The sequence below is a fragment of the Gymnoscopelus braueri genome (assembly GCF_963280865.1).
Source record: "Gymnoscopelus braueri genome assembly, chromosome: 9".
NCBI lineage: Eukaryota > Metazoa > Chordata > Actinopteri > Myctophiformes > Myctophidae > Gymnoscopelus > Gymnoscopelus braueri.
Window position 1 is genome coordinate 41,277,407 of NC_137610.1, and position 15,028 is coordinate 41,292,434.

At 43.5% G+C, this 15,028-nt stretch overlaps 1 protein-coding gene across 5 annotated transcripts in view; it reads left to right on the top strand.

Annotated features, from left to right (window-relative positions):
* The first annotated feature begins 1,094 nt into the window (after nt 1–1,094).
* LOC308091874 (CUGBP Elav-like family member 2) overlaps nt 1,095–15,028 on the top strand; it is a 32,444-nt gene continuing 18,510 nt past the window's right edge. For 4 of the 5 annotated variants that reach the window (XR_013933748.1, XR_013933749.1, XR_013933750.1 and 1 more), the window contains exons 1-2: nt 1,095–1,565; nt 10,744–10,946. Coding sequence is in view for 1 of the 5 variants with exons in the window: in XM_080437615.1 (XP_080293741.1) it covers nt 1,489–1,565; nt 10,744–10,946 (280 nt within the window). In the remaining 4 variants the exon portion in view is untranslated. Of the gene's footprint in view, nt 1,566–8,725; nt 9,516–10,743; nt 10,947–15,028 lie in introns of those variants that run through there. The other variant, XR_013933751.1, reaches the window with a different exon arrangement.

Consider the following 15,028-nt stretch of genomic DNA (forward strand, 5'->3'; position numbering starts at 1 on the left):
GCTGGCAAAGTAATGAATGGTTTGATAATTAGGTTGGCCCCGGGCCTCTCTGCTATGGCAAACAGTACTTGATAACTGGGTTTCAGAATGCTTGGTAGAGGGCCTCGCCCTCCAAGTCCAACTCAACAAAAGAAGATAGGCTCCCCCTCCCCCCAGGGACTCAACAGCCAAAACACAAAAGGGAACGTGACCTGTGACCCTGGCAAGATTCAAGATGGCAGAGAAACTGCATTTTAATCATCTTGTGCATTTTGTTAATTCAACGGTTGTAAAACAGCCGTTGCATTAACCATAACCTATAAGATACTTACAGAGCTTGAATTTTGTTGGATTCATCCAAAAAAACTGCTGGGACCATTAAAGATGTTGAAATAAAGCAAAGTGTATTTGCATGAAAGATAATGGACATTGTCATTATTATCATACATTTTTTGCTGTCCAACCTTAATCATTATAGGATAGGGTACAATAGGTCAGGATAGGATAGGATGGGACAGACATTTTACAATATAGCTATGTCAAACACCACCTGGAAAAATCATTGGAGGGTATTACTACATAGTTCCATCAATGAATGAATGATGGGTCAATGAAAGCCAAAGTGTACAGTCTATAAGTTATATAAAAATAACGTACACTTTTTCTGTAATATAAAACTATGCAAACGATATGAAAATAGTAGTTGGCAGTCAATAGCAATACAAAACTCATCAATAATGCATAAGCAATTGCCACATACAATAATACCCTTGCATCATACGCAGACGGCCTCGCCTAGCATAGTATATATACTGTAGGCTATAGGGTGCCTTAAATATGAAATAATATAACTAGGATAATAATGCATGTGAGCAGGCTTTGTCTGAGGAGGCACTGTGAGGGGGGGTAAAAAGGCATGGGTTATATGCTCCATCGTGCGAGGGTGTCGTTTGCCAAAGAAAGAGCAGGTCTACAAGCTATCGCCGCGTCGCGAGGCAACGCGGCGATAGCTTGTAGATCTGCTCTTTCTTTGGCGAGCGACACCGTAGTCCAACGGAGTATAAATTGAGGCCACGCCTCTACTTTCTCTGTGTGCTGCAGCTGAGCCCCAGTCAGTGTGTGCGTGTGTAAGTGCAGACCAGACTAGACTGTTGTTCACCAGAGAACATTATCTCTACTTCTTCGATTATTTTGGAGATAAAAGGAGGTATTATAGATAGAGGGGTAGTAGAATAGAGGCTTAAAACCCCCCCCACCGGCTCCCCTCTAAAGTCTCCTCCATGCCGTTTTTTTGAAGAAGAACCACCTCCACCCTTTCCCTCCCAGGCTGCAGCACCTGTTCGGTTCCGTCTTCTCCTTCTTCTCTACTGGGTCTTTTTGCTCGAAGGAGGAGTTGAAGAAGAAGAAGCCTCTCCACTCCTTCATTGTGTGGCGTATTTTTTTTTTACACGGTATCTTTGAACGAACGAGGAACGAGCGTTCGTTCTGTTATAACTGTGAACAAACAACATGACTTCGGCGTACAACAATCTGGATTTTCTGCCTCCCTTGACCGAAAGTCGGTTAATGAGCTCCAGCGATGCGATGTAAGTCACTTTGTGGAAATTGTGTTTAATTTTGTTTTTATTTCCCACCCCTAGCGAAGGTAGACGAACATTACTATTGAGTATTATCATTATTGTTCGAAATGGCAGCAGCAGACACTGTTGGTGGCTAAAACCAGATGCTAACGTTAGCCTAAGTAGCTAGTAGTCGACCAACCACGGATATCAACCGGCGCTACGCCCACGTCAAGTTGAACCCTATGGAACATATCGATGTGAAACAGCCATGTAGAAAACAGCCACGACATTCGAACGACATCTATATTTTATTAGGCGGAAACGCCTTTTCTCAAAGCAACGTACTGGTTATTAGGATGTTTACTTAGTCGCGCGAGCGAACCATGATGTCGCTCGACACGAAGAAATGACGGGCGTTTCAACTGAAAGTGACGTATTTTCAGCCAGAATTGTGTTTTTTTTAAACAAAACTACGCTTTGGTAATACCGGGAAGACCCTAATCGAGCCGCATTTTCAGCTGAAAATACGTCATTATATTGTCGAGGGAGCGACAGTCGCGCCGCGACGAAGTATAAGTGATTTTTATAATGCGCGAGCCAAGTGACACGTGCTTCCGGACATCACAAGTTTTCAGTTGAAACTGCGAAACAAAAATGGCAATTAGTATCGATTAGTTGTTTTGTTTTGGAGTAGTGTAATGACCAGAACATGGCACATTCATAACGCAACGTTGGGCGTTGAATGGCTTCAAATTGGCAATCGCCATGTTTAACGTCAATTCGCTTCGTCTTATTAGCTCATGTAGGCCTTGCTTATGTATGTCAGTGGTTTATTAGCACCTTTATATTTGTGTAACCTTATGAGCTCAACGAGACCCTCTTTGTAAAGCCTAATTTATAGTTTGTAGAACAACCTAAAAGGCTTGCTAAAAAGAACCTATGCTATACGCGTTGTTAGCCTGGAGAGATCTGTTCTTTTCGGCAAGCGACACCTTCGTACGGTGGAGTGTAGCGCGGACCCTCCCTCCTCTTGGCTGTTAGCTGTGAGGTTAGCTTAGCATCCAGCACGTCGTTGTTGCTAACAGCTTATAGATTTCCTCTAGTGGTCTACACCCATGATCTAGTAAGCTGTGCGGAGAGGGGGCTTACTTGGCGTCAGAAAACACGTGGTTGCTTGCTGCTACATTATGGGGAGAGTTAATGGAAATCTTGTGACAGGAGTTGTAAACAACGAAACTCTGCAAAACAGGAACGGTGCCAAAGCGCAACTTGTTGTTCAAAATATTAGTACATGTATTGCATTCCCGGCAGAAACATTTCCCCTGTAATCTCAATATGGCTTTTAATATATTTTTAGAATTATTTTTGATAGTTTACTGCATTTACACGAAATACATTGCTTATGAGCAAGTTGCACATTTTTTTAACTTGTTCCACATAAACTAAAATATTTATGAAATGTCATAAATTAGATTTGAAGGCACTTGGAACAGTCTGTCTTTTGAGGTCTGAAGGAGCTAGAATGTGGCTGCTTAGGCGTTAGGCCTATATAAGGAAAACCTTGACTTGTGACTATGGAGACAGCATGGTGGTGATTAGATGAAGCTTTAGTAAGCTTCTTTTGATTGATTGATCCTCCCGATTGTGGACAGTAAGAGTGGCTGTCTGGACTTAAGTGTGATCCCTTGGCAGCAAACACTGACACAGCGCTATGCAAGCTTAACATCATAGTGATCCCTTTGTTGTGGACACGGAGCTGTTGATCTGTCCAAAGTGTGGTCTCTTGGCACCAGATCTGGGGTCTACACAGGCCAGCTGTGCTGTTCCCTCTCCTTGCAGTGACACTGGTTGTGGGAGATTGCCACACAGACAGATGTTGAAGGCAGGAGGGAGCAGGAGGTCTCTGCTCTGTCATGTCACCTCTTTCACTGCCCCTGCTGAGAGTATGGCACACCCCAGCACTGTTTTTAATTTGAAAACAGCCTAGCGCAGATCATCATACACAGCTATAGACACTGTCTGTACCTGTCATATCACTGGGGTGGTATGGTCAAAGATTGAGCAAAATCTTTTCCACTTTCCCACAACATTTTGCCATTTGTCAGTGTCTGTGATTGTGTGACAGTGTTTAGTCAAACCAGATCTATGGAATTATTCAGAATTTGTGGCAGTTTTACCCATAGGCCTATGCTACACGCCATGGTGTGTAGTACAGCGCTGTCTCATACACAGTACTGTATGGCTGGTTTAACCCGTATATTGCCTCATGGGGCGGCAGTGCCTCAGGAGGTCGAGCTGCCTCTTGGGAATCGGAAGGTTCCTGGTTCGATCCCTGTCTCCTCCTGGCTGTGTAGGAGTGTACTGATGAGGAGGTTGCTACTTTGCATGTATGCTGGCAGGTGTGTGTGGCTGGGTGACTGTAACACACATTGTAAAGCACTTTGGAGAAAGGCTCTATATGCACCATTTACCATTTAATGTGTGAAATGGCATGACAAAACTTGGGGTGATCAATTAGGTGGTTGCTCTTATTATTTTTGTATAATCATATATTGCAAATGTCATGTTTCTGTAACCATAGTAGTATATTATTAGGAATATTTGAGTGCCCACTATTAGTTGTAGATGAGTCAACTTGTTGATTTGAGATGCAAATCGTTAAGAACAATATAATCAGGATAAATGTGTTGCCATAATTGTAAAAATTTGAAAAATATCACTCAGCTTTGCAAGATAAAATAAAAAAACAGTTTAAGCCGGCATGCACATGAGTTGATAATGTCCGTTGTCGACATGAAATTGAACGCCTGTGTTTGATGTGAGCAGAACTCAGGTGTCCAGTCTGAATTGCTGCACAGGATAAGGTGGAGCGTGTCATCTGGCTAAAGATTTCTTTCGGCCTGAGGTCAAAGTGGAACAGAAAACCTTCGGTCCATAATTCACATTTATGAGACTTGCTGGATAGATGCTGTTTGTAAATGTAGGCCGAGAACAAAAATAGCTGATCTTGTGTTGAGTGAGCGATGTACTATTTTAATTGAAGAATCTATGTAACATATTTAGGTCTGTTCATGTAATGGATGGGATGGGATGATGGCACAATGAGCCCACTCTCTCTCGCTCTATGTAAGCAACTCTATTTCGTCTCTTTAGTATGCTGCTTGTATCTCCTTTGGAGGTGCCCAGCTATGGCTGCTGCTGCCAGTGAGTTCCGCCTGAGGATTTGCATTCATGATCCATCTTGGAGAAGTATGACCAGAGTTGATTTGTTTGCGTTCTGATTCTAGAGATTTGACTATTCGTCCACACACTCTTTACATGGGAAACCTCATCCATATCCACTAGGGATGCTTGCTGTAATTACGGAGCTAATGGGGCGGGCCTTGTCATCAAATGCTGGCTGCCTGTTAACATGAAGCCTTTTCAGAGGCTGATTGCACATGTCTGTCTTCATCAGGGGAAATGTAACAATGAAATCAGGCCACATTGAGCCCAATTGAGGTTAATACAAAGAGTAAATGTCTTAATGAGGCATCATCAAGATCCTGATGTCCTGATTACAGCCCAACATTTTGTATGACAATCGAGGGCAGTCTAGATATCACCCGATTGGTTTGGTTCTCGTCTCTTACCTGTACCTCTCCTGTGTCTTATTCTCTCTGACGTTGCTGCTAGGACACCTGGATTTTACTCCAGGGATCAAAGGTTTATTTTAAGAATTAATTCAATCACATGTGGGCTTTCCTGGTTGAAGAAGCAACCATTATGGGTAATTTTGTCTTTTAATACCTGAGTTTACAGGGCACATATCAGAGGCGCTCTTAAGTGGTCTGGTTACTGTTGTGGATCCCCTCAAAAGGGCAACACCAGGGGGTGGGTGTGACTTGAGGCCAGATAGTGGTCTACTTTCTTCAGGCCAGTCAGACTGGCCATCCAACCAAATATTCTGTCCTTGCTTTGCGCTTCATACTAGTTGGAGTAGACTAGGTTGAGAGCAAGTGAGAGAGCCAGTACGTGTTACTTGACAGATATTATCAAAGCATTAGAGACATGCTAATTTCTGGTGTCTGACGCAGCTTATAAGGCTGTCAGAAAAAAGGGTCACCATTTTATTCAGGGTATTACTACAAAACAGCTGTTCCGCTTGACCTTTTAACCCCCCCCCCCCAGTGCTTTTTTATCCCTAATGAAGCATGAGCAGTGTGCCTCTGGCTTTAAAAGCAACCCAGAGGCGAGGGTGTCTGCTGTAGTCTATTTCTATAACAGGAAGTGTCTGAGCAATATGTATGGCATTAACCTCATGCAACTTGCCAGAACTTGCTCATGATCAATATTTTAATTACAGAAACATTGTTATAGCATATTTTAGAGACTGTAATAGTAGCCTAACTATTAAGGCACGACAAAACGATGGCCAGCGTCATAATGAAAGTAACCACAACTAAGAACCGAGCAGTGAGAGATTATTTTACATCAGCTGCATGCTGCAACTTGGTCAGCATGGCGGAACGTTGTGTTCCTTTTTAACTTGCTCTGGCTTTGTGTATAAGTGCAATCAACACATAATTCTCACTGGACCTTTGAAATGTTGCCTGACTTTAATCTACTGCTAGGCAGGCACCACTGGCAACTTTCTAAAACAAGAGCAGCAAAGGTGTAGCTGGCATACTTATGCGGTCAGCCTGCTCTGGCAAGACACATGGTCCAGATAAATCACACTTTTTATGGGAAGTCAAACAGCAGGTATGCAACTGTCGCTGTGCAGAGTGACTCGTCAGCTGCTCTGAGGCGTCTTGGAGTGGGATCATCTGCCACATCACAAGGCTGCTTCTGGAGACTCAGCAAAAGACTTGATTACTGATGTCTACGAACATTCCAATAGGTACTTGTTGGGTGCGGCCAACTTGCCAGTAGGAATAGGCAATATCAAATATCAAGATATTTTTGACCAAATATTTTGAAATTGTGGGTATGACTATTGGTTCGTTCACAACATATTTACACAATTAGATTTTTTTGTAAATCATCAGCTTTGCATAGACAATAATTAAGTTGGTAAAGGCATTTCATCGAACAGCTACAAAAGTTCAGAAAATTGCATCTCTTAAAGTTCTCAACAGGGAAAAAACAAGTCTCTGGTATTGCCAGAAAAGGTTGTGTAATTCACATAGCACCAGGGTGAGTGGGCAATCGGGCCGACCAATTGGCATAAATTGTATATCCGAACCCCTGTCAGGCTCAAACTGAAACGAAGAACTCTAATCACTTTACTGTAATGGGTTGCCTACCCAGGGTTGTGTTGCGACCTGTTATAGCTTCATAACCGGTTTGAAACATTAGGGGTGGCATATCTTCCATGACTTACTGGGAGTGTGCGTGCAAAGTTTCACGCCAGACACTGCATTGATTTGTGCAAAACACCTCCTGCAAACTTTAGAAGCCAATCTTAGCCAATCAGAATGATATCTGAAATATTGGACAGATAAGTCTTGATCACATGTCTACAGAGATAAGGTGTGCCAAATAATTTGGGTGAGTTTTGGACAAAATCGGTAGGAGTAGTAAAAAAAGTCTCACTCATGGTGTCACAAATGTGTTTTGCAAAAGGCTTACTCAGTGGCACTATAAGAGACCGATTGTTTTGTTGTGTTTTTTTTTACCCCTTTTCTCCCAATTTAGTCGTTTCTCGCCAATTGATTCCTCGCCACACACTTTTGTGTTGTCACTGCTGTTGAATCCTACTGCCCCACCGGGAAGATGTAGAGGTTGTCCTACTCCACCCACCAAACACTCCCTGACAGGTGACTCCCTGACAGGTGCTGCCCCAGACCCTAGGAGTACCTGCAGTGACAAATATCACCCACTCCGCCTGGCTTCCCTCCCCCGAACACGGGCCAAATGTAGACGCTCGACAAAGCCGGATGCACCACGGTTGATTAAAACCCACAACCTCCGTGGTGGTGGGCAGGCACTTTACCACTATGCCACCCGAGTGCCTGATTAACTAACTGGCCGATTTGACAAATTAGGGTTGGAGGTTCTTCCTTGCCCTCCCAGGAGTGTGTGTGTGCAAAGTTGTCACGCGATCGGCCCATAGGTGGCTGAGAGAAGGACAGACTCACAGAAGCAAAAACATCTCTCTTTGGCCGTTCCAACCTGGTGGAGTTAACTGTGGGGGGGGTGGTATAGTATGCGAACAGCCTTATTCCATGCAGTTGGGCGGGCGCGCGGGCGGGGACTTCTTTCCTCTACATTAGAAGAGTTAGGACGTCACATTCTAATACAGCCAGAATACCCAATCTTAGCACCGGCCTCAGTGGCGCACCTTGATAATCATTGGACTACCGATCCACTACCTCTGGGAGTCAAGACAATACTTTTTCAAACAACCGCAGACTACTTGTTTTCGCCGATTAAAGTTTAGTTTTGGACCATGACGGAGGCGCGCCGACTCAGCAGACCTTGAGGCCGAGGAGGCGCGCCCGAGTGCCTGCGCCGACCGGCCGATGGTCTGCTAGTCGACTAAGCGCCGTCCGAGTTATGTACCGATAGGCACAGAATCGTAAATGTTGTTGTGGGGACTGCGTTTGCCCCAACTGCTACTCACTGCACTAACATAGCCCGCCAGCCCCGCCCCCTCACCCCCTTGTGCTTCAAACTGCATGGAATAAGGCCGTTCGCGTATAGTATACTGTACCCACTAAGTCAAGCTATGTCTTGAATTGTATATAGGGTTGTTGCATTAAAATATCTCCATCTGCATTTTCAGACATATTGTGATACAGTGAGTGCACATTCTATGAGTTGCAGTTCTGTACCTTAATTTATACTCTGTAGTACGATGGTGTCGTTCCCCAAAAAGAGGGTCACAAAACATTTGCGTGAGGGTTGGACAACATCAGTAGGAGTAATGGCAAAAATTGTGTTTTGCAAGGGAGAAATCCGATTCCTCGAGCGATCCAAAATACGTATATAAAATAACGGGTGTTAGTAATTAATTTGCGACTCGTGATTTCCATCCATCGATTGACGCGTTTGTCTCTGTCCACTGCTTGGTTATTGAGGATTCTCTCGTCTTAGCCCTGCTTAACCTTGATGGAACTCCAACGAGAATGGGGATGGAAAAAAAGTCCCCCATGGGTCCTCCAGCGCTGGAAAAGCACCTTAATGGCAAGATTTCACCCCACCCCCGCAGCCCCCAAATAGATAAATAAAACTATGGTTCATTCAAAATCCTCACCGAATGTCCAAACCCAACCCTGCAAGGTAGTTAAGGGTTTTAACGTGATACAGTCGATGCATTTCTTCAATCGAGTGTTGACACTCCTAGTGTGAGGTTGCATCAAAAGGCCCTCAGCAAATGGCGTCATAGCGCCACAGGGAAAAACTGGATAAATGGTGTCACACACCACAGCACCGTGGCCTTAGTGGACGAAGGCTTCAATGTATTCCAAAGCGTCTCTCTGACTCGGCCCATTGTGCTGCAGAGTTAACGGTGAATAGTGCTCTCCAGCTTGGGCGAACAATATGTGATTGTTCCCCCTGCTGTGGTGGAGAAGCTGTAGGTTACTGCCTGTACCATCGCCAGAACGCCTGAGGAGGAGATGCACCACAAAACCTTGTCTGCTAACCTGAGATTTTTGGATGTTTAGAGCTCTGTGGTGCTTGTTTTGTCTCATTGGCAGTGATTGTGGTGGGGGCAGTTGTCCCCCTATTTCTTTTGGGGAAAAAATAGCTTTGCTGGTCTTAATTCGCTGCTCTATCGCTGTCATTGTTTGGATGAAATGATGGCCTGTATTGGCAGGGGTTGGGGTAAATAGCGCTGGCAAACAACTATTTGTAAACAGGTGGGCAGTGTTGGATTTTTGAAGGATAGAGGTCGAACTGGAACGTTGTTATGTCGTTTAAGTCCTTCAGGGAGTTTGGCATGTCTGCTGGCTCAATTTGTAAGAGATGGATGGCTCGGGTCCAGAGGTTTGTATGCAAAATTCCCACTGGTTTATTTAATTTCTCATCAATGTCTTATTGTGTCTTTCTTTCTGCCTTCAATTGCTGTATACTGGAAGTAATCGGTGATTGTGTGTATTGTGCCAGAATGTTCTCCCAGCTTGAGTCCCATGAGTCACCATCTTCTGTATGCCCTTCCTGTAATCGTTGGCCTGGGTTAATACCAGTAGTGCCATCATATATTTATGGTTAGGTTATTGTAAAAAAGGGAAAAAAATGTATTTGAGACCTTATTTTGACATAATAATAAAATGTTCTAAATGATAGGCTTGTTTAATGTTGGTTTCCTGAGGGAAATGGCTTTGTCGGGCACCAATTGTGCCAAGAGGCTAGCTTTTCACTCTATGCCGCTATAAAACAATTTCATAATATAGTTTTGTGTTGGATTTGTTCAGTGTCAACATGAATTGTGTATCAGATCAGCACTCGGCAGCATTATTATGAAAACCACCAGTCATTATCATTAATGATCTAGAATTTGCTTACTCCCTACATTTAGTATATGATTGGGACGACTTCCTTCCCAGTTATAGCCACAAAAATATACGTATTTGGTTATATTGAATACATAGAGATGTGATCAAGATATGGATCTATACTTGAGTATGCTGCACTCTTACTGTAACTGCGATTCATGTATATGTCAAGAAGCTCCCCTGGATATAAATCCCTCAAAATAAAAACCCTGACACTTTCAAGTTCTTACATGACACACAGATTACATTTTTGGAATACAGTAAAATCTGCCAAAGATGGTGGTTTCTTTCTGTGTAGCTGGCTGTTATTTCCCAGTCTGGTGTGTTTGAGGCTTCCCTTTATTTATTTAATACAGTTAGCCCTCAGATAAGGGTAAAACTGCACATCTTTTGGCAGATTTGACTGTTGGGTACTATTTTTATCTAGCTGTTATAAACTTTTAATCGTAAATGTTCTTAACACTTAAAGGTGTATATTGTATTTCATGTACTAAAACACATCTGGCAGCCAAGTATAGGCCCATTTGTCATGACTTATCATTCCAGTCCAAGAATCAATCCTAGTATGATTGATTGATGTTTCATTCTTTTGCCATTAAATTGATGTGGTGACAAACAAAATCTAACTTGAGGAATGAATTGTTTGAAAATCGCTGAAATTAGAATACTAATGACAGAGAATACTAATGACAAATTCCTTTTCTCTCTCTTGATCCCAGCAATGGTAACGGCAATGGCAACACCATGAATGGGTCGATGGAGCACTTGGACCAGCCAGACCCAGACACCATCAAGATGTTTGTGGGCCAGGTCCCACGCTCCTGGTCAGAAACAGAGTTGAAGGAGTTGTTTGAGCCCTTTGGAGCCGTGCACCAGATCAACATTCTCCGTGATCGCACCCAGAATCCCCCTCAGAGCAAAGGTAATGCGCATGAAAGTACCATGCTTTTAATCTATACTCCACAGTGCTTGGTATAATCCACAGTATAGAGCACCGAAGTCTGACGTAATTTACACATCCTACCTGGTTCGCGGTTTTCCACCCCCGTTCTGAATCTCCATAGACGTCTTTAATATCGTGTCAAATAAGAACTGTGTTCCAAAAATAAACAAATGATCCCGGCGGTTTGACTCTTATGGATATGAAGCATCAACGATAATGTTACTTCCGCCGAATTAGTTACATTTTCGCCAGAAACGGACTGTATCAAATATAAGTGACTGACTATCATAAACGATACACAGAACCTCCTCCCTGACAATATCGCCGAGACAGTTTGTTTATTTTTGGACCACAATTCTTATATGAGACGATTCTAAGATGACCCAATGTTATTCTCCATAGAGAAATTACTTTACGAACCAGGGGATGAACGAGTGACGTCAGGATTTCAGTACTCTATAGCAGACACTTGCTGACTGGATTTCTTTTTTTTTCTCCTTTTTTTTTTCTCCATTACTTACAAAAGCATGGTTGCTTACTGTTCTAAATAGCTGGTAGTGTAATGCCCAAGCTACACAGCAATATTTTAACCAGTATTTGGCACCTGGTGTTATTTCCCTCCCATGGTACCGGTGTAAGAGCTATCAAGCGCGAGACGCGTGTGTATATACCCCTTCATCACCCATGGTCATACTTCAGAATAACACCCAGGAAAGGCATTGGGCTTCTTGTGTATGGCTGTCTTTGGGCTTACTACCACTGAGATTATTGAATTATCTGTTGCATTTCAGGGTTACAAAATAATGTTTTCTTTACCCATTATGGAAATGTTTTTATTTTCTTCTCCATGCTGGTTTTAAAAGCAGTGCTGTAGAAAGGAGAGCTGTGGTGATGAGTGTTACTCGTCTGCAATTTTCCATTAAGTCATCCATCAATGCACTCACCTTGGTATGAGTGCTCAAGTCGAGCAGTTTGGTTCAGGTTGCAATTAGAGGAGATGGTGAACTGGAAGCCCTACATTCTGCAAATGGTATCGCTGGAAGTGTCCAGCCTCATGGAACCAACTACTGGTGAATAAAATGCAAAACTCTACTGGTGTGGTACAGACACATTTTTAGATGTCTCCCAAATTTCAATTCCCTCGATGGTTGGATGCCTCACTACGGCATTTCAAGCAATAATCCACTCTGTTTTTTTTTTTATGTGAAACCCTCTTTGAAGTTAAGGACTTAAGCCTCTTTTCCATCACAGCTTAAGCACGACACTGTCCAGTACAGTCCAGAACCGCACCGCACCGCTTCAAAATGTCTTGCGTTTCCATTGCACAAAAGTCCCCACTCGCAAAATCCCCACCCTCCCCTCCCCTCCCGAAGGAAATCAACGCCCCTTTCTTTAACCCATTAAGACCTGAGGCCGCTTCTAAACATTTTCAAAATCCTAAAAAAGAAATCGGAAAAAATATTTAAAAAATATTTTTCACGATTTTTTAAAAATAGCAGATCTACAAGCTCGTAGCGCGGCACTCGGTGCCGCGCTATGAGCTTGTAGATCTGCTATTTTTGAATAGCCTAAAGAAATCTAAAAGTGACACAGATGCGTTCCAGGTATTAATGGGTTAACACACCAACTTAGCCTCAGGCTACAGGGTTAGCCTAAATGCTAGCGTGCTTCCTCAGAGCTAGTTTGGCTCTTAAGTTATTATTTGGCCATGTTCACCCTGACTTTAATCTTCGCTATTGTTGGGAAGACCTGTGTGGTGTCTAAACACGTTGCCATCACTTATATAAAAAACATTATTAGCGTGTATCGTCGCACATTCATTGTTGCCAGGTTTAGCAGAAAAAAATAAGCAATCAGGTCTATGAAAACAATCCCAAAAGAAGCGACTATCTACGGCCAATTGAAAATAGCAGATCTACAAACTCACAACACGTAGCGATGCTACGCGTTGTGAGTGTGTGCATCTGCTATTTAAAAAATATATATACATATATAATGTTGACAAATACATATTAATTTGGGGGTCCTTGACATGAAAATGTTTAAGAACCACTGGTTTCAACAACATATGGAAACAAGCCCCAAATAATCAACTACATTTTAGAAACAAGCAGTGGTGGAAAAAGTACTCAAATGTTTTACTTAAGTAAAAGTATCAATACTGCAATGTAGCACTCTACAAGTGAAAGTCTGGAATTACTTGAGTAAAAGTACAAAAACTATTGGTATCAAAATGTACTTAAGGTACCAAAAGTAAGTACTAAAATGTTTGAAAATAGCAGATCTACAATGATGCGATGCGTTGTGAGCTTGTAGATCGGCTATTTTCAAATAGCCTAGGTATAAAATAGGGCTTAAGTGGTTAATGTATGTTTTATAATGTAATCATTTATAGCTGAAAAGTAACTAGTAACTAGTAACTAATACGTTTTCAGATAATTGTAGTGGAGTAAAAGTACTACCAATATTTACAAGCAACTTTACAGAAAAATAAGCCCAATGTCGCTTATAATAAGTGGACATGGCAACACTGCAACCGTAGTGTTTACATTTTACAGAGACCTGAGTGGTCAGACACAGCTGTGAGCCGACCAATCAGCTTTATCACAGCTTTAGCCCTGCTTAGCCCAGCTCAGACCTACCCAAGACTGGGTACTTTTTAGGCACCAGTTTAGTACCACTTACACACCACTCTACCCACTTCATTGTAGTGGAAACCGTCGCTGTGGTGGGCGGTGTGGGGTGGGGCTAGGTAAGTCCATGTATATGGAAAGCCGCCTTTAGTGTCTATCTGCAGTGCACAGGGCTGGAAGAAGGGGGGTAAAAAAAACAGAGAGCCAAGCCTAATCTTTGAGGTGCAGGCATGAGATTTGTCACTGGGATTTGGTCAGGTATGCAATGAGTGTCATACCTCTGTACTCAAATAACATAACCTAGTCCTGTTTTAAGCAACAGCCCGCCACAAGACTGGCATTCTGTGCTTCCTACATGTGAAGGCTCTTACATAAACTTGTGCAAATTTAACATCACCAGGGGGAAAGGCTGCATGTGTGCTTTGAAAGGTAGACCATCTGAATTATCTGGGATGCTGATTAGGTGGCATATACTGCCGGCATTGTGCAGTTCATTGGGAGGCTGAATGGTTCAAAGTCCGCTCTTCTTAGCAGAGAGCCCTCCCCTGTTCCTAGGCGGAGTGTCAGCTGTGATGGTCCATTGACATGTTAATGCAATGTTAATGTATTCTAATAGATAATCTGGCCTGATCACAGCAGCCTTTTTGGCTCACCCTGGCCTCTGTGAGGTGAATTTGTTTGAGCAGGACTTGCTTTTCCCTTTATCCACTGCTTTCCTTCTCCCCGCCATGCCATGGCCCTGGGCCATTGACCAGTAGCCATGCCCCCACCGGGACTGTTGAGGAGTCAGGACAGCGCCCCTGGCTGACACGTTGTTTGTACACCCGATAATACCCCCTCCACGCCCTCCTCTTATGTCATCCATCTTGCTTTTGTTTGACTCATCCGTTGGATTCACTATAATCCCCGTTCCATTTCGGTGGGTTTGTTTTGCCGCAAATCTATTGCGGAGCCATCAGGTTTGCGTGTTGTTTTTACGTTTTAGGTCACATCTACTGCGGGCTATGAAAAAATCATCTAGTAACCATTGTGCCTCTCTGGAATGGTTTATTTAGCTCTGGCAAAAAGCAGAGGCAGGACTAAGTCGCAGGGAAAGAGCGCAGAGCTCAGCTGGCTCGGAGAGAAGAGCGATGCATATTAGAGTGCCCCCCCCCCCCCCCCCCCCCACGGCCTGCAAGCTCCAGTACAACAGCATAATACACACTATGTAGGTCAGAGACGCTGCAGTGCTCTACTTCCCCCTCAGCCCAGTGAAAACTGACAGGCTGGAACGCCACTGGCGGTCTGCTGGGACGGAAGGATGAGAGGCTGCTTTTTTTTCCTTCTCCCCGTGCGCCCCAACCTCCCTCCCTCCTCCTTCCCCCGTCGCCCCCACCCGCTTGTCTCCTCTGTCTCATTGTACTACTTCCATGTTCTGTGTGCGCGCGT